The sequence below is a fragment of the Vicugna pacos genome, chromosome 12 (genome assembly GCF_048564905.1).
Source record: "Vicugna pacos chromosome 12, VicPac4, whole genome shotgun sequence".
Lineage (NCBI taxonomy): Eukaryota > Metazoa > Chordata > Mammalia > Artiodactyla > Camelidae > Vicugna > Vicugna pacos.
This window is the reverse complement of record NC_132998.1, coordinates 1,608,355-1,633,544: the sequence shown is the minus strand read 5'-3', so window position 1 is coordinate 1,633,544 and position 25,190 is coordinate 1,608,355. Positions and strand designations below refer to the sequence as shown.

Sequence of the window (25,190 nt, the reverse complement as noted above, 5' to 3'; positions counted from 1 at the left end):
GGGTCGCGGGCCTCCTTGAGAGTATTATGGAGCTATGGACTCTCTCCCCAGAAAAATGCATTCAGGAGCATACACACACACGGTTTTGTAGTCCACGTCGGAGTTTCTACACCCTGAAGTCCATCCATGTGTGAAGGTTAAGAACTCTTTCCAAGAAGGCCACAATTGTAAAACTGTTGCTTTTGCACTGCCGGCAGTCAGTATGCCTTAATGAACGTGGCTCTCTAAAACTCTGCTTCACCTGCACTCTGAAGTCCCCACACTGCTGCATAATTTACCTAAGAAATCAGAGGATCTGTCAGACCAATGAGTGTGAGAGGAAAGGGCAAACTCCTAGCCCGACTCCTCGTTCATTCCACAAACAAGTGTAGTGCTGAAAGGGCCCTCTGCAACTCTTCTGTAAGGGAAACTGAGGCCCAGACCCCCATTCCCGCCCTCACGTGCCCAATCTGCCTAGACTCTGCGCCGAGGGGCCCGAACTCAGCCCCCGCCACCCCTGGGGCCGAACCCAGAGCCCTTGGCCGAGGGGCGCCCAGGCCCCTCCCTGCCCACCCGGTCTCAGACACCACCTCCCCAGACGCCCCGCCTCCCGGTCACGGCTCCTACTTGTCTCCAGCGTCTTCAGGAGCATAAGCTGACACTTTTGGTTACTGGTGAAGAAACTGGAGAGGAACCCTTGCTGGGGCGTCCCCTGAGCCGGCCGCTCGGGGAAGACTCGGCACCCGACGTGTTGCTGCTGCAGCTGCTCCCTCGCCGCAGGGCCCGGCCCGCGCTCGTCTGGAGCTCCTGCCATGCCGCCCGCGGACCTTGCCGCTGCTTCCTCTCGCGTCGGGGGGCTGGGAGTGAAACAGGGAAGGTAACCTCCCTCCAGCCTACCCTCTGCCCATGCCTCCCCTCCGCCGGGCCGACCTGGCGCCAAGGACGTACGGCCGGAAGGGGCTTCAAGCCGGCAGAGGGACTGTGAACAGGGCAAGAGGCGCTGGGGGGCGTGACGGCAACGGGGCGGGGCGAAGGCCAGTAGGCGGGGCGACGGCTATGGGGCGGGGTGGGGGAAAAGAGGCGCGGGGGGCGGGGCGAGACGCACAGGCGCGGGACGGGAGGGGCGGGGCGGGGCGAGGGGCGCGGGAAGGGGCGAGACGCGCAGGCGCGGGGGGGCGGGAAGCGCGGGGCGGGGCGGGAGGCGTGGAGCGAGGCGGGACGTGATAGGAGGCGTGGGGCGGGGCGGGAGGCGCGGGGCAGGGCGGGAAGGAACGCGTGGGCGGGACGTGACGCGCGGGCGGGGCGGGAGGCGCGGGGCGGGGCGAGACGAGAGCGGGGCGGGGCGGGAAGGAACGCGTGGGCTGGGCGGGACGCGTGGGCGGGCCGCGGCGGGCCGCGCGGCGTGGAACGGAGTGAGAGGTCCGGACCCGTAGAGGACTCTGGGTCAAGTGCAGGCTGGCAGAGGTGGGGTTGGCAAGTGCCTTCGCAGGCTACAGCGGGCCTGCTGTGGACTTTGTCCCTCATTGTGGTTGTGTGGTCCCCAAAAGTCTCGTTCCGCAGTCCCGCCTCGTCATAGATACTCCTTCCTTACCTCCTGGCCAATAATGCCTGTTAAATACCCTTCTCCCTCTGATGGTTTCCGCCATCTTCCCAGTCCCTACCTTGTCCACCAGCTGGTTAAATGCAGTCTCTGGTCCACCTCTCTACTGATGTCCCAAGCCGTATGGGAAAAAATGCTTTTCAGAAACGTTTGAAAGCAACAATTACAAAGACTGGTCATATCAAAAATCTGAGCCCCCAACTACTTTTTTTATGCCTCATCTAGGCCCATTTGCCCACCCTGCTCTTTTGCCACCCCCAAATAACTCTCTGATAATTGATGAAATAAAACTCATATTTTATGGCAAGATAATAAAAATTTAAACAAAATTTTTCTCTGCCAGTTTGGGCCTCTTCCCTCCCCCTTAGAGTGTATTGCTCATCTGCATTAATCAGACCTCCTTAGGCGAAAACATTCCTCCTTAATCTCGTAAAGGATCAGGGTAATTTACTACTTGCTTTAACCCTGCAGACCTGGTACTTACTGTGTAAACTGTCAATAAGTCATTTGACCGTATAACCCTTTGTCTCAAAAACATATATAACTGCGCTATGACCTCTAACCGGTGGAACAGTCCTCAGAGCTTTCTGAAAGACTGCCTCCCAGGTTATAATCCTCAAATTGGCTCAAATAATAATTTCCATTTCTTTCTTAGGCAGACTATTGATTAGCTTTTTTGTCAACGTAACAAAACACAACCTGTTTATTTATACCGCCAACTTTAACTCATACTTCCATCTTTAAGCCCCTTTCCTCAGTCCTTATGATCCAGGTCCTGATTTAATCTGCCTCATCCATAAGGCATTCCAAGATAACCTTAATCAAAATAATCTCTCCTGACCTCCCCAATGTATAAAGTACTCTGTACCTATTATGGCTTCATCACTGCCTGACAGGTTTTAAATAATTTGTGGTCTCTTTCCCACTAAATTACTCAATTCAGCTCACACATAGCACCTACTATGATGGGCCAGATAGTGGTGGCAGAAACAGGATAATAAGAGAACTGCTGAGGTTGAGAGAAGCGTACGATTTATGTGAGAAATGTGTCTAAATCAGAAAGGCTCAAGAGACGCTGAGGATTAAAGACAGTACCTATATGTCATAGGTGCTCAGTAAATATTGAAATTGAGTGGAATACTAGGATTACTCATTCATTTGAAATATGATAAAATTATGAATATTTCCTATGTACATAGAAGACTAAAGCTATAAGTTAAAAAAAAGCTGCTTTTTATCGAGCTCATCTGAGATACACTATTTCTAATCCCTACCACAACTGTGCATAGTAAGTATTATTACCACTATACTTTGCAGATAAAGATAGTGGGCTCAGCAAAATTGAATAATTTATTCAGGACCACACAACTAGCTCTCAATCTAGTTAGGGAACCAAAATATACACATATGGAAAACTAGACCATTACAAATTAGTATAATTAGTCTGGAATTCTCAGAGAAGCCTATTTAGAGAAGATGGGGCCTGAAATGGATCATAGACTGTAAACATTCTTAGTATTATTCAGCTACATGAATAAGCAAAGAAATGCAAATTAAAAGCTGTCATTTTCCTCCAACCAAATTAGCAAACATTTTTTCATTGTTCATTGCTTTCTTTCATTCAAGGCAACAGAGACAGAAAACTGTATGCCAAAATATGATCAGTAGTTGTCTAGATATTAGAATATTTTTATTATCTTCCTAATGTTCTACAATAAGTATGTATTATCTTTATAATCAAAAAGGTAAACGTTAAAAAATTGAGTAGGCTTTGGATGCCGTATGTTTAACTTCATTTACAGTATAAAAAATAGGAGTGGGATGGGAAGACATTAGGGGAGAGATAAGGAAGTGCAAATACAAGTGACTACGTTAAAAAGAGAAAAACAATCACCACAAAGAAATGAGAGCATGGTCAATGATTTTGCTAGAAAGATTTTCATCTCTCCATTGCAGTACTAATTAAGAACAAAAGAGACAGAAACTGTTTAAATGTCCAACAAAAAGTACAGTGGAAAACATGCAATCATGTTGGTTTTTTCTTAATGAAACATGTTCATAAAAGTTTTTTAGGTTACAAAACAGCATATGCAACGTGATTACAGTTTGAAATTTATTATATGCCTAGAGAGGGTCTCGAAGACTGCTTCAAAGTGTTTTCAGTGATTGTTTCTTGGTGGATGAAATTTGGGGTTTCTGTTGTGTAGGTGTGCTCGCCTTCATTTTCTAAAGCAAAAATAGTTGCTTTTTTATTGGAAGTTGTTTGAAGTCGCTTAAATATATCACATCAACAAATGAAGTTGCATATAATTTTAAAGTGCTTTCTTTGTTTTGTCGCAACTAACCTCTAATCCACTTCTAGAGGGCCACCAAAAATCTGGTGAGATTACAGCCTTTCCTTAACGAGCCAATCATTCTGAATGTTGGAAAAGAAGAAAACAGTCTCCACCGCTCTCCGCAGGAATATGCCACACTCGGTCCAGTAATCCCACACCGCTGGGAATCGCAGCCCGAACCACAGGCATCTACTTCCGGGAGGAGTCAGCCCTCCGAGCCCGGAAGTGAATGAGAGAAGGCGCTAAGCATTCTGGGAAGACTTACGGGCGTGGGGTTGGTTGGGTCGCCGCCTGTTAACAGGGCAACCGGAGGCAGTTGACGGTTATCATCAGCTTGGCGCCGTTAGCCTGAGCTGAGACGCTCAGAAGTCATTTGGGATGAGCGAAAGGGGAAGGAGGGCCTTCTTAAGAGAAAACTGTCCTAGCAGGTATCCAGTCGTGGCGGCGGGAGCGCCTGCCCTGGGGAATCTGGGTTACGCCCTCCAGTTCTTTGAGCCTTTCGGTGAAATGAAATGGCCCAGGGGCTCGTGACTGTCATTTCTTAACTTTCCTTTCTCCTCTTAGAAAATGTAAGTTGAGAATTTCTAATTAACATTGTAATGTGTTCTAATATCAACGTAAATTCTTGTTAAAATTGAAGATATTTTTTAAAAAAGAAACAAGAAAATAAAACTCACCAGTCATCCAACTACCCAGAAGTAACTTAAAATTTTCTTGTATTACAAGTTTTTTTCTCTGCATAAAAATTTCTTACATAGTTGAGTTTACTTGGAGGGAAAACTATTTTATGTCCTGCTTTCTCACATAAGTATACATATATAAGATATAATTCTGTTACTAAAATCTTGGCAACAAAGAAAACATTGAAGATCTTAATGTAAATCTGTTTATAGTGAGTTGAAGAAACAGAGAGGAAGTGGAAGCAGCATGTGAAGACAATTCTTTCAAGAAGTTTGGCTGTAAAGGGAAAGAGAAAGGTCAGTAGCCAGAGAAGAATGAACTGAAAGAAAAAAGAGCTTCTCTATAAGGAGAGGAGACTTAGTGATGTGTATTAGTACAAGAGAAAAAAAAAAAAACTGGTGGTCAGGAGTTAAAGATACTGCCAAGAAAGAGGATAACTGATTGAATGATTCCCTAAAGAAATAGGAGATGACATCCATAGATCAGGTACATAAATTAGCTTAAATAGGAGGCAGAACTGGGAAGGAGGATGTCAAGGTAGGTATGCATGTTCATAGTTTTAAAACTACTGAAAACCACATTAGTGAAAAATGTAAATGGCATATTAAATGCCTATTAAATTGGTAAAGATTAAAAAGAAAATAGTATATGTGCTGGGCAAGTGTTCAGTGAAACAGACATTGCAGGTGGGAAAAGAAATTGCTACATCTCTCCCTTCCCCAGGCATTTTAGAAACTTCTATCAAAATCCTTAAAGTATATACTCTGAATAAGCCAGGTATACTTCTATGCTGTTCTAAAAAAGGAAATAATCAAAACTGCATATATATGTTAAGCTGAGTGGAGTACATTTCAGTTTGGCCACCAAAAAAGATAGGTTAAATATATGACACCTGTACTTCTTAGACATGGATTATATGGTTCACTCATATTAGTGTAAGAGCATCCACAGGATTTCTAGGAAGGGAATGTAGAGCTGCAGTCTGATTGACTACCCTGATACACAATCAGTGGGATCCTTTGAACCATTTAAAATGACGATGTAGAAGACTATTTAATAATAAGGAAAGATTATGAGAGAAAGTGGGTTATGAAAGCAGCAGTCTGTGATTCTAACCACATGGTGTTCTGTTTGTTAGCTATTCTACTTTTTGCTTATCTTTATTCTACATGTTAAATATGTTTTGTAAGGACAAATAAAATGTTGCTCTTTTAAAGATGGGAGTCAGTTTATAAGTGGGGTAGGATGACCTTGGAGGAGATGATAGCTCTGTGAAGTAGGAGATCAAAAGAAATAGATGCTTCAATGAGATTTGAGAATTATTCTTTAAATGTATTTTATAGATGCATATTATATACTGATACCCCACCTCTCACAAAAGACTGAGTATGCTCAGAAAGACATATACACTATAATGAGAGAAAGTGATTAGAAGCGGAAACAGGCAAAAGGTAACTGGAAAACAAAGTAAAGGCAGGAGTATGTTAATACTAAAAAAATATTCATACCAAAGGTGTTGTGTAATTGCTAGAGGGGTGCTACCACAAATTAGGCTTAGGGTTACTAGCAACTAAGGCAAAGGAAAACATAGTTAAAAGTTTCACATGGTCTATAAGATTTTTTTAAGTTGCTTAAGTATAGTTTTGGTATAGGAGCCTGAGAAAAATTTCTCCCAAGGTCCTTATAAGGGAATAATATGAGATTCAGCTCTTACTATTGTGTTTATTCTATTTGTAACATTTCAGAAAGGGCTGATTCCCAACTCCCCACCTGCCCCGACTCCTGTGCTTGCTCCAGATCTGGCCAGTAACAACCATCATCAGTACTTTCACCTACACAGTAAGAAAAAGAGACTCTCCTTCCTCTGCTGTTGCAGGTGCTGAAGACCATATAAGCATGGAGAGGACAGGCCACCTTTGCTACCACATGGAGTCTTGCCTAAAACTGAAACTGAAAAAGCCAACCTGGGAGACAGAAACCAAGTCCTGGTGACATTATTTGAGCCCAGAGATCCAGACATGCCTAAAGAGAAGCTTTACCACTGAACTTTTTAGTTAAATGAGTCAATAAACTTTTATGCTTAAATTTGAGTTTTGTCTGGATTTTCATAATTTACTACTCAAAACATCCTAATACAGGTATACATCATTAAATCAACATTATTTCTGTTTCTATGCCCTTATTTCAAATGTGTTACTCTATAAGGTATTCTACAGTTTTCACTGAATCAATCCAAATTTAGTACAAACCCAAAAGCATTTTCAGAGCTTTTTTTCAAATTGATGTTTACTTGTTTTAGAACTAAGCAAAATTACTCCCAAATTCACTAACAGAAAAAAATTACAATATCAAGAAAATAGAAGGAGAATTCATAAAAGGAATTGAATAATCAGACATTAAAACATAAAGCAAGAATAATAAGCTTAGGATGGTAATGGGGTAGGAATAAACAGTCATGGAACAAAATTCAAAGCCTGAGTAAATATAGGCATATTACCATACTTAATATATGGCAAATCAAGGAAAGACTTGTTCAATAAAGGATTTAAGGACAATGAGTTAGATTTGGAAGAGAAAAATCATTAGATCTTTACCTTATTCACCATCCCAGGAAAAATTCCAAGTGGATTTATGATTTAAATGTAAAAAATGAAGCCAGGTTTTCAGTATAAATTTGTTGGCATGTAATTGAAAAATCTTGAGCAATATCTGCTAAAGTTTTAAGTGTTAATACCTTTTTTAAAATTGAAGTACAGTCAGTTTACAATGTGTCAATTTCTGGTGTACAGCATAGTGTTTCAGTAATACATATACATACATAAATTCCTTTTCATATTCTTTTTCATTACAGGTTACTACAAGATACTGAATGTAGTTCCCTGTGCTCTACAGTATAAACTTGTTTATTTTTTTTAACATTTTTTATTGATTTATAATCATTTTACAATGTTGTGTCAAATTCCAGTGTTCAGCACAATTTTTCAGTCATTCATGGACATAGACACACTCATTGTCACATTTTTTTCTCTGTGATTTATCATAACATTTTGTGTATATTTCCCTGTGCTATACAGTGTAATCTTGTTTATCTATTCTACAATTTTGAAATCCCAGTCTATCCCTTCCCACCTTCTACCCCCCTGGTAACCACAAGTCTGTATTCTCTGTCCATGAGTCTATTTCTGTCCTGTATTTATGCTTTGTTTTTGTTTGTTTGTTTTTGTTTTTGTTTTTTAGATTCCACATATGAGCGATCTCATATGGTATTTTTCTTTCTCTTTCTGGCTTACTTCACTTAGAATGACATTCTCTAGGAGCATCCATGTTGCTGCAAATGGCATTATGTTGTCGGTTATAAACTTGTTTATTAATACCATTTGACACAGCTTTTTAATTCTAGAAATTTATCCTATAGAAATAAAATATATGTATAAAAATAAATATGGATAATGTAGCATTAGAATATAAAAAATGGTATTCACATGTAGAATAAATCAGAGATGGAATATCTGTATCATGCATTTTCAAAGGGTGATATCACAGCCAAGGAGATGAAAATTGGTTCTTGAGGAGATAAAAAAATTTATGTATAAAGCACAAATATGCATAAGGTACATATATACATAGTATATATGTGGCATTGAAATTTTATGGGGGGACGATTAAGAAAAAAATGTCTTAGGAGGATAGTAATGGAAAAAAGACTGCAAAAGATTGATCTATACAATTTGTTACCATGCAGCTGTTGAAAAGAATGAGGTAAATGTGTGTATATTGACGATACAGGACACCCAAGATGCATGAAGTTTTAAATATACATAAAGCATAATATATTTTGATATGCTTATATTTTATATATATTTTACATATTATATATAAAGTAATGATGGTGTTTATCTTTGGGGTAGAAATTATAAGAAATATTCAATTCTATCTTAAGTATTATGTTTATATTTTCACAACAGCATATTAATAAAAAGATAAGGTGTAAAAATAAATGACCATTAGAGTGAGTAGTTTTATAATCTTGTGATGATAAAGGACTTTTTAAACATGACTCCAAAGCCCAAAACTATTAAAGCTTAAACTACATAAAATAAAAAACTATTACAGGAAAAAAACCACTGACCCCACACACACACATACAACCATAATCAAAGTTGAAGCACAACCCAAGAGAAAATATTTGCAACATATATGACAAAAGTATGCCATTAATATAAAAAGAGCTCTTACATGTCAATAAAAAGGTTCAACACCGTGACAGATAAACCTGATAAAGAACATGAACAAGTAACTCTTCCTGTCCTTCCCTCCCTCTCCCTCTCTCTCTCCAAATGACTAATAAGCATAGGAAAATATTTTTATTCTTACTAGTGAAACACAATCCCAACAACGAGATAATATGTTTTCACCGGATTAGCAAAACTACAAAGGTTGGCGTTAGCAGAGAAGTGAGAGGGTACTGTCAGAATATAAACAGGCTCAGCCTTTCTGAAGAGCAGTTTGGCAACGTGTGTCAAAATGTTACATGTGTCTAATCTGAACCAGCAGTGATGCTTCTAGGAATGTATTCAAAGGTGATAATCAGACAAATCAGAAAATGATTTGTTACAATATTAGTTAAAAAGGAAACAAAGGCTTTACAAGCAAGAGACCAAATACACTTTTGAATGAAAAGAGCTTGTTACAAAACATGTTCACTGAGATCCTGTTCATAAAAATAGGTAAGTAAGTATACATAGAAGTAATATTTAACAAAATGTTAGTAATGGAAATCTCTGGTGGGACTGCAGGTGAATTTCAAGATTACGCAACAAAGAGACCAGCATGAACTCCTGTGTACCGGCGTCACTCGGCTTCATCTCATACCCAATCCTGTTTCATCTATTTTCCAACCCACTCCCTCTCCCACCCCAGTTTTTGAAGTGAATAAAAGACATCTTATCTGTAAATATTTTTAAATGTACTTCTAAAAGATAAGGATGCTTTTAAGATAATCTCAATACCCTTATCATACGAAAAAACAAACCCTAACAATTTATTAATAAAATCAACTACATCCAATCAGTGTTCCAGCTTTTTATTGTCTTATACATTGTTTCATAGTTAGACTGAGGTCCATACACTCCAACTGACTCATGTATTTCCTCATCTATAGATCCTCCCTTCTTCCTCTTTTTTTTTCCTTGTAATTTATTTGAGGAAGTAACTGGGTTGTTTGAGCTTAATTTAGAGTTTGGAGAGCAGGCCTGACCCTAGCATTTACAGACCTGGGACAATAGTACAGATGTAACCCCAAATACCATATATCTAAATATTTAAATGCTATAACTCCAGCTAACAGTTAAATATGTTCTATGATCCTTCTTTGACAAAAAACCCTCTTAATGACCTGAAAGGCCAAGTTAGAATTTAGAATTTTCAGACTTCTTAGAGTTCCTCACTAGACTGTGGTTGTACAGAGGAGCTGGCACACAGTTCATAAGCTTGTCCCATTCTCTTCCCACCCCTGGCTCCATCCCCTGCTCAAGGACACCCAGCCCACATCTCCAAGCTGAATCTACACCTTCTGCAAATAGCCACCACTGGCTAAACAGTCCAACCTCGGGAGGATGAACTAAAGAACAGGCCCAAGCAGGCCCTGAAAACAGGCATGGGTTGCACACACTGGAAGTCCAGGTTCTAGGGAGCCAGGCCATAGGTGGAAGGGGAGGTGGCATATCCCCTTGGTTCCATGGACTTCGCACCCCATCTGGAAAGACACAGCTAGAGAGGGCCCCTTGCCTGAGTCAAAGGATAGCACTGCAGTAAAGCTCCCCATAGTCTGGATTCTGTGGGTCACATCCCCAGGATGTTATTAAATAAGTTGATTTGTTCCCTCTATTTCCTATAAAGTGATACTTAGATCTAGGAGCTTGATCAGACTCAATGTTTTTGTCAAGAATATTTTATAGATGAGTCTTGCATACACTCATTAGGAGGCACATAAAATCTGATTGCCTTTCCTTTCAAGTCAGTTATAATTAAGATAAAATGCAATTAGTTTTAGCAACTGTGTACACTGTCCAATTCGTTTAAGCAACTGTGTACACTCATGTAGTTTACTCCCAAAACAAGATATAGAATATTTCCACCACCCCAGAAAGTTATCCTGTGAATCTTTGCAGTCAATTCCCCTCCACCCACAGAGCCAACCACTTCTCACTTCCATCCCCACAGACAGTTTTGCCTGTTCTCGAACTCCACGTAAATGGAATTGTACTGATGTACTCTTTTCTGTCTTTCTTTAACATTTTAAAAAATTGTATCCATGCTGTGGATGTATCAGCACACTGGTTCATCCTTTTTACTGCTGAGTAGTATTCCAATACATTAATGTGTCATAAGTTATTCTCCTGTTTGTAGATATTAGGGTTGTTTCCAGCTTGGAGCTATTATGAATAAGGCTGCCATTAAGGAATTCTTATACATATTGTCTCGTGGGCATTTCATTTCTTCTGGGCAAATACTTAGGAGTGAAAATGATTGTTTACCTTTAAAAGAGACTGCCAAACAGCTCTTAAAAGTGGTTGTGCTATTTTACATTTCCAGCAGCAGTGAATGAGAGTTCCAGTTGCTTCACATCCTCCCCAACATCTGGTGTTAGCAATCTTTTTGGTTCATGGGTGTCTCTCTTTTTGTGTTGTTAGCAACTCTCGATAATCATTACCTTGGCTCATTAATGTATTGGGGTCTACAAAATGGTGTTACTCTAATTCTATCATTTATTTGTTCGCTGAAATGCTTCTATAAAGAGGAGCTTTCAAAGACAAAGAAATTTCCCTTCAAATCTAATCGGTTTCCCTGAAATGCAGTTCATACAGGAAAGGCGGGATTAGCACAATGCTTTGTTTACCAGTTTTCAGAATTGTGAGTTAGGTTCTCTCACATCCAACAAAGATCAAGTGAGAGGGCTTTTTTTTTAGTATCATTTTAGTATCATTATTTATTTATTTATTTAAACTCATGCATTTAAATAGTTGATGTGTTTAATCCTTCTCAATTATCATCCTTATTGACACTCAAATTGTCCTGTCTTCAGCTGGTGGGATCTCTTCTGATTAGCTCCTGAGTTGACACAACTCTCTAAGTCTCTGATGTCTTCCGTGCCTTCTAAATGACAGGAAGTTCCAGGCTTATCTTCAGCATTTCCTGCCCCAGACACGAAACCAGCCATTTCTCCAAGGAACCCTGGTTCTTTTTAGTAGGAAATGGTAATTTAGAGACCACAGTCTTCTAAAGATGTTTATTGCTACCCGGTGGTTCATTATTTCTAGACCTTTCCAGTGGGTGGAGCTAGGAAATGTGTCTAGTTATTTAAATAAATAACACAACATGAGTTTATATTAATATGTTCAATTCAAAATCAGGACTACCCACACCAGCCTCACGTCTGTATCTCCTTTTACTCCTGCCTAAAATTCACCATAATTACTCATTTGCTTTAACCCACCAAGTACAAACAGCAGTCTCGGAACAACAGCCTTGGCACTACCACCACAATGTGATTACTGAAAACTGCTGCTGCTGTTTGTCAGCGCGGGGAGGGCCTTTTTGCAGCTCCTTTTGTCATTAGGGTATATTCCAGTAGGGGTGTATAGTCAATTATTGTGCTTTAAAGTCACTTGGAAAGATTCCTCATGTGTGATTATGTCACCAACTCAATACATAGTTAAGTTAATTTGTTTATTCATGATTTTAATTTTTAGGGATGATATTTTTAAATTTAACTTTGTTTTATAACCACATAAAATATTTACATGGTTCTAAAGTCAAGTCTATAAGACAAGTGATATTAGAAAAGTCTAGCTTCTATCCCTGTCCTCTGTGCATATCCCTCCCTTGCTAGATAAATAAGCATTCATTGTATTGTTTATCCTTCTACTTTTTAGATATATTAGCAATTATGTTCTTTCTTATAAAATTAATGATATGCTACTATGCAGTCAACTCATCCACTTAAAATGTACAATTTAATGGGTTTTAGTATATTCACAAAGTTATGCAAACATCACCACAATTTTAGAACACTTTAATTATCCCAAAATGATACCCTGCCTGATGTAGAGCATCTTTTTATGTGCTTATTGGCCATTTGTATATCTGCTTCGGAGAAATGTCTGTTCAAATCCTTCACCCAATTATCTGTTGGGTTATTTGTCTTTCTATTGCTGTTTACAAGAGCTCTTTATCAGGTCCCTAATCAATATGTGATTTGCAAATATTCTCTCCCATTCTGTTGTCTTTTTATTTTCTTGATGATGTCTTTTGAAGCACACAAGTTTTTTTTTTTAATTGTTGTTATTTTGATGAAGCCTAATTATCTACTTGTCCTTTTGTTGCTTTGCCTTTGGCATCGTGTCTAGAAAGCTTTGCCTAATCCAAGGTCACAAGATTTATTCTGCTGTTTTATTCTAAGAGTTCTATAGTTTTAGTTATTACAATTAGATCTATGATTCATATTTATCAATTAATTTTTATGTATGGTATGAGGTAGGGGTCCAGCTTCATTCTTTTGCATGTGAATATTCAATTTTCCTAGTACCACTTATTGAAAAGACTCTTCCATTCTTTCCCCAATTTAATTGTGTTGGCACCATTGTTGAAAGTCAGTGACCATAGATATAATAATGGTTTATTTCTAGTCTGTCAATTTTATTCCACTAATCTACATATCTACCCTCATGCCAGTGCCACACTGTCTTGATTCCTGTAACTCTGTGGTAAGTTTGAACTCAGGAACTGTGAGTCCTCCAACTGTGTTCTTCTTTTTCAAGATTGTTTAGTTATTCTTGATTCATTGCATTTCCACATAAATTGTCAATTTCTGAAACAATCCCAACTGGGATTTTGATATGCATTGCGTTAAATCTGTAGGTCAATTTGGGGAGTACTGCCATCCATCTTAGCAGTATTAACTCTTCCATTCCACCAATATTGGATGTTGCTCCATTTAGCTGTGTCTTCTTTAATTTGTTTTAAATATTTTATAGTTTTCAGAGTACAAGTTTTACACTTTTTCTCAAATTTATTCCTAAACATATTTTATTATTTTTGGTGCTATTGTGAAGGGAATTGTTTTCTTAATGTCAAATTCCTCCTTGCTTTTTTCTTTCTCTTTGCTTTTTAAACTTACCAGTAGACCTGAAAAATCACTCTATTGTAGTAAATAAACATACTCCTCATTCATCTTTACAACTGCACATTATTTTCTTAGTTTATGGCTTAAATTTTTCACAAGGGTTATGTATTTGTATAATTTAACAAAAAGTTGTTATTTATTCTGGAATATGTTTTTTAAAATGCTCCCATCAGATAATCACCTTCATCACTAGTTAATAGATGTAGCAAACATTAATATATGAGTGATACCAATAATTGCCGACCAGCTCACATCTTCCTCTAAGGGAGCTTTTTTCTTGCACAGATTTTCTTTCTCTAAAGGACCATTTACTGCATCATATGGCTGCCTACCATCACCATCACTGACTGGGCCAAGGGATGTGGCACTACATCCAGTATCAGTCCCCCTTTTCCCTTCTTCCACTGTAATGGAAAATTTTTATTCGTTTTAGGTATTTGTTTTATTCGTTTAGGCATCTGTGTCCAAATGCATTATGGCATGGTCCTCCTCAGCCTAAGAGAATTAATCTTAATTAGTCTAAGTCAGTCATGAGAACTGTCATTTCCCTTGCCAACTCTGCCAATGAGATGCCAAGGGGAAGTCTGCTGGAGGCCTTCTGGGAAAGTTGCTCTTAAAAAGGAATACATGATGCGGGGAGGGTCTAGCTCAGTGGTAGGGGACATGCTTAGCATGCACGAGGTCCTGGGTTCATTCCCCAGTACCTCCATTTAAATAAATAAATAAACCTCATGACCTCCCCCCAAAAAACAAACAAAGAATACATGATAGGCACCTTTCATTTCCCGTCTCCTGGTGTTGTCAGCCCCTGAAGCTGTGCCAAAAAAAAGACTTAGAATCATGAAAAAAGCCAACTTCAGGGGAAAAGCCAACATGCCAAGGAGGACAAAACAGAAAGGTAGAAGGAACCTGGGTCCTTAATGGGGTCACTGAGGCCAGGCACTATCTCCATGTTATCCTTACATAAGATAATACATGTTTAAACAGCTTGTCATTGGATTTGCTAGTACTTTCAGCCAAGAGCATCACAACTGATAAACGCATATTTCTGACCCAAGAGCAGCCAATCCCTGGGTTACTGGGACCAGCTGGACACAGAAAAGTACAAGGTGTCACTTAATCACATTAATGACAAGAATGGAGTTAAGGGTCCCACATTTCTGCTTAAATCTTGACCCACTCTTCAGCTCCCGTCTCTCTGAGGCCTAATCCCAGTCTGTGCCCTATTCGTAGCATGCCAGAAATTCTCCCCCTTGGTGTATTACCACCTTTAGCTCGAGTGTCTACTTCTTGTAACCAGGTGAGTCTGACTAAAGCCATTTGGGAAAATTAGTGCCTTAGGAAATACCCCACTTCCTTAAAGGAAGATATAGACCTTGTCACCTTCAGCCTAAACAGCATAATAGATGCATTACATCGCATTTTACCTGTCTAGCTACCCCCATGACAAACTAAAGAAGGAGTCAAAAAATACACATGTATGGTTCTCAGGTCAAAACGATACGCAATGCTTACCCAGAGAAGTGTCATTTCCTCTTGTATCCCTTCCATCTGATCCCATCCTCCTCCTATAGATAAATTTCATTTGTTTCTGGTTTATTCTTCCAATGTATCTTTTTGTAAAAAAAATGAGCAGATAGATGTATATTATTTCCCTTTATTTCTTACCCCAAATGTAGCATACTATTTATTCTTTTTCACTCTTGGGTTTTTCCACTGAACAGTAAATCCTGAAAATCACTCCATCAAAGCTGCCTGGCACTGTGCTGTGGGTAGAGCACTCTAAATGTGTATTCAGTCTGCCTCCTGTGTACACACCTTTAGGTTATCGCCAACATTTTGCAATTACAAATACACTGCAACATACAATCTTACGCATGTGTGCTTCTGTATTGTTGGAGATGTTTCTTCAGGATAAATCCCTGCAGAACTGGGCCAGAGAGTAAATTCGTATGTAGTTGTCTTAGATACTGCCAAATTCCCTTCTAAAAGACAAGTACTGTGTGATTTCACTTATATGTGGAATCTAAAGAACAAAACAAATGAACAAACATAATAAACAGAAACAGAGTTACAAAGAGAACAAACAGATGGTTACCGGAGGAGAAGAGGGTGGAGGGAAGAAAGAAATAGGCGAGGGAGCACACAGCTGCAAAATAAATGAGTCACAAGTATGAAATGTACAGTGTGGGGAATATCGTTAATAAATAGAAATTATCTTTGTATGTTGTAACCAGACTTACTGTGGTGATCATTTTGAAATATATAGAAAAAATCACTATGTTGTCTAACAGGAAGTAACATGGTGTTGTAGGTCAATTACAGTTCAAAAGCAAACAAACATACAAACTTACAGAAAAAGAGATCAGATTCGTGGTTATCGGAGGCAGGAGAAGGGGGAGGGGGGATTGGATGAAGGACGTCAAAATGTACTACAAACTTCCAGTTCTAAGCCAAAGAATAACTATAATTAACACTGCTGAATGTTAATATGAAAGTTGTTAAGCGAGTACATCCTACAAGTTCTCACAACAACATTTTTTTTCCTTTTTTCTATTTCTTTAATTTTGTACCTGTATAAGATGATGGGTGTTCACAAAAATCATTGTGATCATCGTCTCATGATGTATATGAGTCAACTCATTAAATTTATATAGTACTGTATGTCAATTATATCTCAATGAAACTGGAAGAAAAAAATAAAAGGTAAAAATAGTAACTGATGATTTTTATAAATATTAAAACTTTATAAATACAACAACCACAACCATCATTCATCTCTATCTTTATATCCTAAAACTGATACTTTTCCCAAAAGAATTTTAGGTGGAAGTCTGTAGAACTTTAAGCACCCCTTGCATTCATGGTTTTCATCATACAGCTTTAAACCGTGTTTGGTTTTCTATTTGGATTTTTCCCTTTTTATTATTTTTTTTTCTTTTGGCAGTTATGCTTTGCAACAATGTGGTTGAGAACCTGGAAAAAGGCCTGGTGCAGGCCCAAAACTTGCAGTCAGTCTGGCTGTCACTGCAGCAGGCGACAGCAGAAATATGCCCTGAGAATAACCACTCACATTTACGCCCGCACGTTCACTCCCGTCATTACCATTGTCTCAAAGACGGGGTGTTGTTTATTTTACCTGCATAGTGTGTCTTAGTTTCATTCACATATTTTCATCCTGTAAGAAAATAATTTTCCACTTTTGGAAACTTTGGCACAAAGAAACAGGGAAACACTAAGCCTATGGGTGTGAAACTAAATGTCACAAAGAGATACATGCAAGGAGAAGACAGCAGCCAGCAGGCAGCAGCCGTTTCTTGAGTCTGACTGAACGCCCGCTCCAAATCCCAAGCCCAAGCATGCTGAGCGAACAGAGTAAGCAGAAGGTACATGCCTTTAACCCTCACTGGGTTCTTAACATCTGCAGAATCCCAGGCAGGAAAAACCACATCTGTTAATGCACAAAGACTGTGGAACCAACCATAAGGCACAGCTCCTCTCTGAAGGAGTCAAGCAAGTCACGAATGTGTCCCTCTTCCAGCTCATCAAAGCCCACCTGCCCGGCTGGTGTCAAGGAAGGACCTCCAAGCCACCGACATACGAATGGTGGAAAAAAGCACCCTGCTAACTCCAACCCTTCACAGCCACCGCTCCTCACGTGTACCACATCTCTTCTGTCTGTCCTTTCCTCTTTCTCTCTTACCCTTCACCCCTCTTTCCCTTGGCCGCCTTACCATCCATCCACTAGTACTTCACCAAGCCTACTGTGGTCCCCTCCTTCCCCGGCGTGACAGAGGCTGCGTGGCACCCTGCAAACAGCACAGGCTCTGAACTAAAAAAAAAAAAATGGGGGTAGGTTTGACTCTTGGCTCTGCACTTACGATCTTTATGACCTTGGACACATTATAGGAGTCCCTCTAGGTCTCAGCTTCATCATCTATAAATGGGGATAATAAAATCTACTTTGTAGAGTTGTTGTAGGATTAATAATGATGGTTTTGGTGCCTGACACATTAGTTGCTTCATAAATAATAGCCGATAGTGGTAGTGGTCATGGCAGGAAGGAAGAACTTCAGCTTCCTGCATGAAAGCACCATGGAAGGAAGGCCGGCGAGGTGCCCTTAGACTTCATATGCTTTCCATCTTTTATCTGTGCTTCCTCACTTTGAACAGGAAATAATTTTAAAGATCTTTTCCAATATTAAAATTATATTTTAATGGCAAACATTGAAACAGATGTATATTAAAGGCCTATTATGTATAGAGGTCACATAAGATTTCCTTAGGTGAACTAGGTTAAATTAAAATCTGCTGAAAAACTAATCTTTAGGCTTTCATTTTCTTCCTTCCCTCACATATCCTTGCAATGTATTGCTGGGTATATGATCAAAAGGAGCAGCAATGACAGTCATTCCTCTACATAACAAATACTCCAGGCTCTGAGGCTCTTTTCATCTATGGAAACATACAAGGTTCTTTATTTTTATTTTTTTATCGAAGTACAGTTGATTTACAATGTTTCAGGTATACAGCAAAGTGATTCAGTTACACATATATATGTAATCTATTCTTTTTAATATTCTTTTTCATTATAGGTTATTACAAGATACTGAATGTCATTCCCTGTGCTTTACAAGGGGATCTTGTTGTTTATCTGTTTTATCCATCAGTTAGTATCTACTCGTCCCAAACTCCTAATTTATCCCTCCCCCACCCCCTTCCCCTTTGGTAACCATAAGTTTGTTTCCTATGTCTGTGAGCCCATTTCTGTTTTGTAAGTTCATTTGTATCATTTTTTTTAGATTCCACATATAAGTGATATGATATTTGTCTTTCTATTTCTGACTTACTTCACCTAGTATGATAATTTCTAGGTCCATCCGTGTTGCTGCAAATAGTATTATTTCATTCTTATTTTGTGGCTGAGTAATATTATATATATTACTCACATCTTCTTTATGCAATCATTTGTCATTGGATATTTGAGTTGCTTCCATGTCTTGGCTATGTAAATAGTGCTACTGTGAACACTGGAGTGCATGTATCTTTTCAAGTTAGAGTTTTCTCTGGATACGTGCCCAGGAGTGGGATTGCTGGATCATATGGTAACTCTATTTTTAGTTTTTTAAAGAATCTCCATACTGTCTCCATAGTGGCTGTACAAAATTACATTCCCACCCACAGTGTAGGAGGGCTCCCCTCCCTTTTCTCCACACCCTCTCCAGCATTTACTATTTGTGGACTTTTTGATGATGGCCATTCCGATCGGTGCGAGGTGATACCTCATTGTACTTCTGATTTGCATTTCTCTAATAATTAGCAATGTTGATCATCTTTCCATGTGCCTGTTGGCCAACTGTATGTCTTCTTTGGAGCAATGTCTACTTAGGTCTTCTGCCCATTTTTCGATTGAGTTGTTTGTTTTTTTGAAACTATATGAGCTGTTTGTATATTTTAGAAATTAATCCCTTGTTGGTTGCATCATTTGCAAATATTTTCTCCTGGTTTGTAGATTGTCTTTTCATTTTGTTGATGGTTTTCTTAGCTGTGCAAAAGTTTTTAAGTTTAATTAGGTCCCATTTGTTCATTTTTGCTTTTGTTTCCATTACCCTAAGAGACAAATCCAAAAAATATTGCTGTGAGTTATTGTCAAAGAGTGTCCTGCCTGTGTTTTCCTCTAGTTTTACAGCATTCGGTCTTACATTTAGGTCTTTGATCCATTCTGAGTTTCTTTTTGTACATGGTATTAGAAAATATTCTAATTTCATTCTTTTACAGGTAGCTGTCCAGTTTTCCCGGCACCACTTATTGAAGAGACTGTCTTTTCTTAGTTGTACATTCTTACCTCCTTTGTCATAGATTAATTGACCATAAGTGTGTGGGTTCATTTCTGGGCTTTCTACCCTGTTTCATGGATATATGTGTCTGTTTTTGTGCCAGTACCATGATGTTTTGATTACTGCAGTTTTGTAGTATAGTCTGAAGTCAGAGATTGTGATTCCTCCAACTCTGTTCTTTCTCAAGATTATTTTGCCTATTCGGGGTCTTTTGTGTTTCCATACAAAATTTAAAATTTTTTTGTTCCAGTTCTGTGAAAACTGTCACTTGTAATTTGATAGGTAGAGCATTGGATCCATAGATTGCCTTGGTTAGTATGGTCATTTTAACAATACTGATTCTTCCAGTTCAAGAACATGATATATCTTTCCATCTGTCTGTTATCTTCAATTTCTGTCATCAGCATCTTATAGGTTTCAGAGTACAGGTCTTTTTCCTCCTGAGGTAGGTTTATTCTGAGGTATTTTATTTTTGATGTGATGATAAATGTTTCCTTAATTTCTCTTTCTGATATTTTGTTGGTGGTACATAGAAATGGAACAGATTTTCATATATTAATTTTGTATCCAGCGACTTTACTGAATTCACTGGAGCTCAAGTAGTTTTCTGGTAGTGCCTTTAGGATTTTCTATGTATAGTATCACATCATCTGCAAACAGTGACAGTTTTACTTCTTCCTTTCTGATTTGGATTCCTTTTATCTCCCCGTTTTCTCTGATTGCTGTGGTGAGGACTTCCAAAACTATGTTGAATAATAGTGGTGAGAGTGGGCAGCCTTGTCTTGTTCCTTATCTTAGAGGGAGTGCTTTCAGCTTTTGACCTCTGCATATGAGATGTTAGCTGTGGGCTTGTCATATATGGCCTTTATTATGTCGAGGTACGTATGAGTTATTAAATAATGTTGATGCTTCAAAAATTTGATTTTAATGCTTCCTTATTCTGTAACCTTTGGATGGTCCTCAGATCACTAGATGTCAGTGGCTATCTGATGAAGACTGACTGTCACACTCAACAGTGTGGTCTCATTTCCAAGAAGCTCGTCAGTGAAAGATCAGGGCAAGATGGTTTCCTTTTAGCTTCAGTATCTAGAAAATTCATTTCACTGAAACTGAATTAGTTCAGTGCAACCCAGCTAGGCGCCCTCCTGGGTGCTGTGACAGCCTGCGGTGGGAGTAACAAGGCCATCACTAGGAAGCCTCCTTCTGCCCTGCTTGTCTGCACCGAACACCACCATCTGCAAAGATTTCTAACCTGTTCTATTCGATGTGATTTGGTGGGTTTATGAGCCTCTTGAAATTGTATTCATTTCTGTGTGCATATGAATTCTTCTAGAAAGAAGATTCACATTCCCAAAGGTCTCTGTGACCCTCAAAAAAATGGAGGCCCATTGACATAAGAAATTAAGTAGTACCCTGCCTTCTGCACTAGTTCACTAGTTCTCTACTGCTTCAGTGACGAATCACCATAGGTTTAGAAACTTAAAACTAATTTATTATCCTACAGTTCTGTAGGTAAGGAGTCTGACATGGTCTTTTCAGGCTAAAAACGAGGTGTTGGCCGGGCTGCATTCCTTTCTGGGAGCTCTAGGGGAGAATCTGTTTGCTTGCTCATTCAGGTTGTTGGCGGATTCCAGCTCCTTGTGGTTGCAGGACTAAGGTCCCCACTTCCTTGCTGGCTCTCGTCCGGGTGCTGTTCCCAGCTTTAGAGCCTGCCCTCCACCTTCAAAGCCAGGGTGTGAGTCCTTCCCGGGCTCTGGGTCTCTCCTGCCTCCTCTTCAGTCTCGTCTCTCTGACTTGTTTCCCTGCCTTTCTCTTCCTCTTTTAAAGGCTCATGTGATTACAGTGTGATTACATTGGCCCCATCTGGATAACCCAGGATAATCTCCCTATTTCAGGTTCGTAACCTTAATTCCCTCCTCAAAGTCTCTTTTACCAAATAATTTAACATATTCACAGACACCAGGGATTAGGGAGCCATTATTCTGTCTACCACATCTTTCCACCCACACTTTGCTGCTTGCTACATTCCAAACACCGGGAAAGAGGCTGGTGACTAGCCACCGGGCAAGGTGTCCTTCAGCAAGAAGTGTGTGAGGCAACGTTTGTCCTCAACAGCTTCCACGGTCTTCTTTTAGTTACTAGTTAGCGAAGTACCACCCAAGTCCCCCCTTAGAGAATCAATGCACTGAGGCCCCAACAGCACCCGACTCCTCTTGCTCCTCAGACCAGGCTGTGACCACCATCTCTCTACCTTTCCTCCTTTAAAAAAGTTCCACATTTACTGTCCAGAAGGGATATAATAAAATGTTACTCTAAATTGTTGAAGACTAATAGGCAGTAACCCTTCCCTAATACTCTCAGAGTGCAAAAAAAAAAAATTTTAATCACGTAGAAAATGTATCACTAAATATTGGTAAACTGCAATTAAGCTGTGTCCAATGCTTGTTAAGTACTTCTGCTCAGCCACATTCTCTTTGCTTTCGTCCTATGATCAGCAGTCAGCCCCGCTCACTTGGTTGGCTGCTGGGGGACCAGCATTCATCCCTCTCCTGTCTGGGAGGCACCTTGCGCACCAGCCCTTCAGCCCCAGCTCAGTCCACAGGTCTCCAAGAGAACGCCGCGGGTCTGCCTATTTATTAAGATCACAGACAGGCGGGGAAGGCGGCTGCACTGCAGAGGGAAGCAGGTTTCTCGGCCGAGACCACGTGCAGCTGTCTCCTTCGTAAAGGAGATCTGCCCTAGATGTTTCCTCATAGCATCCTTGTTTTTCAGAAATCATCAGTGTAAAAAGGTGTCGGGAATAACTGTCTTCATCAGTATAAATGGTCTTTTTTTTTTTGACGGTCTTTTTAATATTTAGTTTAAAACAAGATTTAACAGCCAACCTAAAAAGTTATAAAGGAAAAAAGAAATATTGAGATTGAAGCCTGGTTTGCTTAAAAACTCTCTCCTCTCCTCTCTCTCTCTCCCCCTCCCCCTTTCCCTCTCTCACAAGTGTGCGCGCACACACACACCTAAAACATTAAAAATGTTTGGTTGCTGATAGACCATTTCGCTTTCAAAACGTAAAGTTTCCAGCTGTCCCTTTCATTAAACCACGTCCTTGACACGACAGACAAGATAGCGGGCCTCTCCAGCACCACACCTGCTCATCTCCGTGGAGCAATTTTTTTTTCAGGGTCTTTAAGACAAAACATTTCTCCTCACACTGTCTTCCCACCCCCTTCACTTTTTTAACTGGAAACACATAGTATCCGCCTCCTTCTCTTGATCCCTATAGCCCATCTCTGCTCTCTGCCTAGTTTCTCACCCCACACCCCGGTCACCTCCAAAGGTGAGTCATGGTGCGGCTCAGGGAGCTTCAGCCTCAGGGCCCCTTACCCACGGGCCTCTGGGGGTGCTGGGCGCTGCCCAGGGGTCCAGGTGGGGAGGCAAAGCCATCAGAGAGCATTTCGATGTGAGCAATTCCACCAAACTGCCTGAAAAGAAGCAGAAGAAAGCATTCTGAGTCTCCAAAGCATCGATAATCTGTTGCAATTTATTTTTTCATCCTAAATAAACATCTAAATAGGCAATTTTATACATACTTTTATATATTTTTTTCTTAAGAGCCCCCCCCAATTGTAAAACCTTCAGCCTCACAGAACCTGGTTGTGCCGCTGCCCACCTCACCACCATCCCTCACTGCATCCCCAGGTCTCAACCACTCTTCCTTCTTTCCGAGCCCCCACCCCCACCCCCCGTCGACCGTGGGAACTGCAAGGGTGAGAAATCAATTTAAATACTGTTTCCAGCACTTAGCTCTGTGGCCCTGAGGGAGATGTCTCAACTCCCTGAGCTTCATATTCCTCACCTGCAAAAGGTGGGTAACAATAATCCCTGTCTTGAAGGGTTATTTTTGAGAGTCAAAAATAATGGATTGAGAGTGCGTGTCATGTATTGGGGGTGGCCAGGCACTGAATTTATATCACCGAAGACTCTCAACTGCGTGGAGCTGAGGAACACGAACCACTCTCGAGCCCGGTGAGCCCATGAATAGCTCTAGTCCTGACACCTGCTTGTCATGACTTTTACCTCCTCACACTCTTAACAGAATGTTGTTTTAGGTTTGGCCCTCGTGTTAACCACCTTGGGGCCCAATCCCGGGTGCCTCCTGTGAGTCTGCAGACCTACTTCTCTGTCCTTTTCTGCAGGCACCAGACTCTCCCTCAGAGGACTGCTCCTCCTCTGCCCCAACCCTTTCTTTCTCCAGCTTGGAACACACATTAATTTTGCTGCTCCCTCCACGTCTTGGTTTGTTAGGGCTGCTGTAACAAAATGTCACAGACTGAGCAGATTATTAACAACAGAAACGTGTTGCTCACAGTTCTGGGAGCCGGGAAGCCCAAGGTTAAGGCGCCAGCACGGCTCGCCGAGGGCCCCTCCCTGCCTCACCGCGCCCTCACACGGTGGTGGGGGCTGGGAGCTCCCTGCGGCCCCTGGGCTCCACGCCCTCATGGCTTTGGGGCCTCCCAAAGGTCCCACCTACTCGTACCATCACATCAGGCAGTAGAATTTCAACATACGAATTCTGAGGCTGCGTTCAGACCACAGAACCTCCCCTTAAGCTACTTCCCAAGGATGTCTGTGTGATCCATTATTCCTCTAACAGTCACTGAGAACACAGGCAAACATTCTGTTAGGCTCTTGGGAGAAAACAAGCGAAATAAGACTTTTCTACCTTAATAGGCTTAGAGGAAATAAAATGAATTTGAAATTACTATGAAAGAATAGAGTATGAAAAAAAAAACCTGACAGTCAAAGGGACTGAACAGACAATATTTAATGCACCTATGAAAATGTTAAAATAACTCAAGTGTACCACCCCTGGAAGATCTCATTTTGAAATAGGATTTTTAATTCCTGGAGATGAAAATAACTCCTAAGAATCGACTCATATTTGTAAAGGTTGATTTAAAACATGAAATTGTTAAAAAAAAAAAAAGAAAAGAATAGAGTATGTGTTAAGTGCTATAGAAAAGGGGGAGGTGGAAGAATCAAGGAATGTTGAACGGAAGATTGTTGCATCTTGATCTTACAGGATGGAAGGACTTTTGGTGGCAACACAGAGGGAGGGGAAACGTGCTCCAGTGTGCCTAAGGCTCTGGCTTGGTGGAAGTGAGCAGAAGAGGTCTGAGAGAGAAAGCCGAAAGAGAAGCCGGTCAGATTTTAGGTGTCCTGAGTGCCAGGCTAGAAAGTTTTTACGTGGGCAGTGGGGAGCCCTGGAGAAGGGGGTGAAGAAAGGGACAATGAGCGCTTGTGATGGGGAAAAGCTGCCAGCCCTGTGCATTTAACAAGCCAGAGAGATCACGGCGGCGGCGAGACGGACCGGAAGCGGGTAGGGAACCCATCTCCCCTACAACTGCAGCCCGTGTCTGCTTATGGAACAGAAACTCTGGGAATCTAGCTCTTGGAAGAAAAATCTTTACTAAATACTAGGGTGAGCATTGAATAAATAAATACACAGGCAAGAAAACGCCAGAGTCGTTTTTTTTTAAGCCCAGCCAGCCCAGGCTTCTGATCCTGTAGAGCCG

At 40.4% G+C, this 25,190-nt stretch overlaps 1 protein-coding gene and 1 long non-coding RNA gene across 5 annotated transcripts in view; one reads left to right on the top strand and one right to left on the bottom strand.

The window, feature by feature from the left end:
• Positions 1-25,190, bottom strand: part of LOC140700343 (mitochondrial inner membrane protease ATP23 homolog) — a 193,173-nt gene that overhangs the window by 15,891 nt on the left and 152,092 nt on the right. For 2 of the 4 annotated variants that reach the window (XM_072973847.1, XM_072973845.1), the window contains one exon: positions 607-836. In XM_072973847.1, coding sequence (XP_072829948.1) covers positions 607-793 — 187 coding nt within the window. In that variant the 5' untranslated portion in view covers positions 794-836. Of the gene's footprint in view, positions 1-606; positions 1,006-25,190 lie in introns of those variants that run through there. The other 2 variants (XM_072973848.1, XM_072973846.1) reach the window with 2 other exon arrangements.
• Positions 4,195-6,686, top strand: LOC140700023 (uncharacterized). The gene is made up of 3 exons (XR_012078222.1): positions 4,195-4,343; positions 4,809-4,892; positions 6,473-6,686. It is a non-coding gene; the product is annotated as an uncharacterized lncRNA (long non-coding RNA).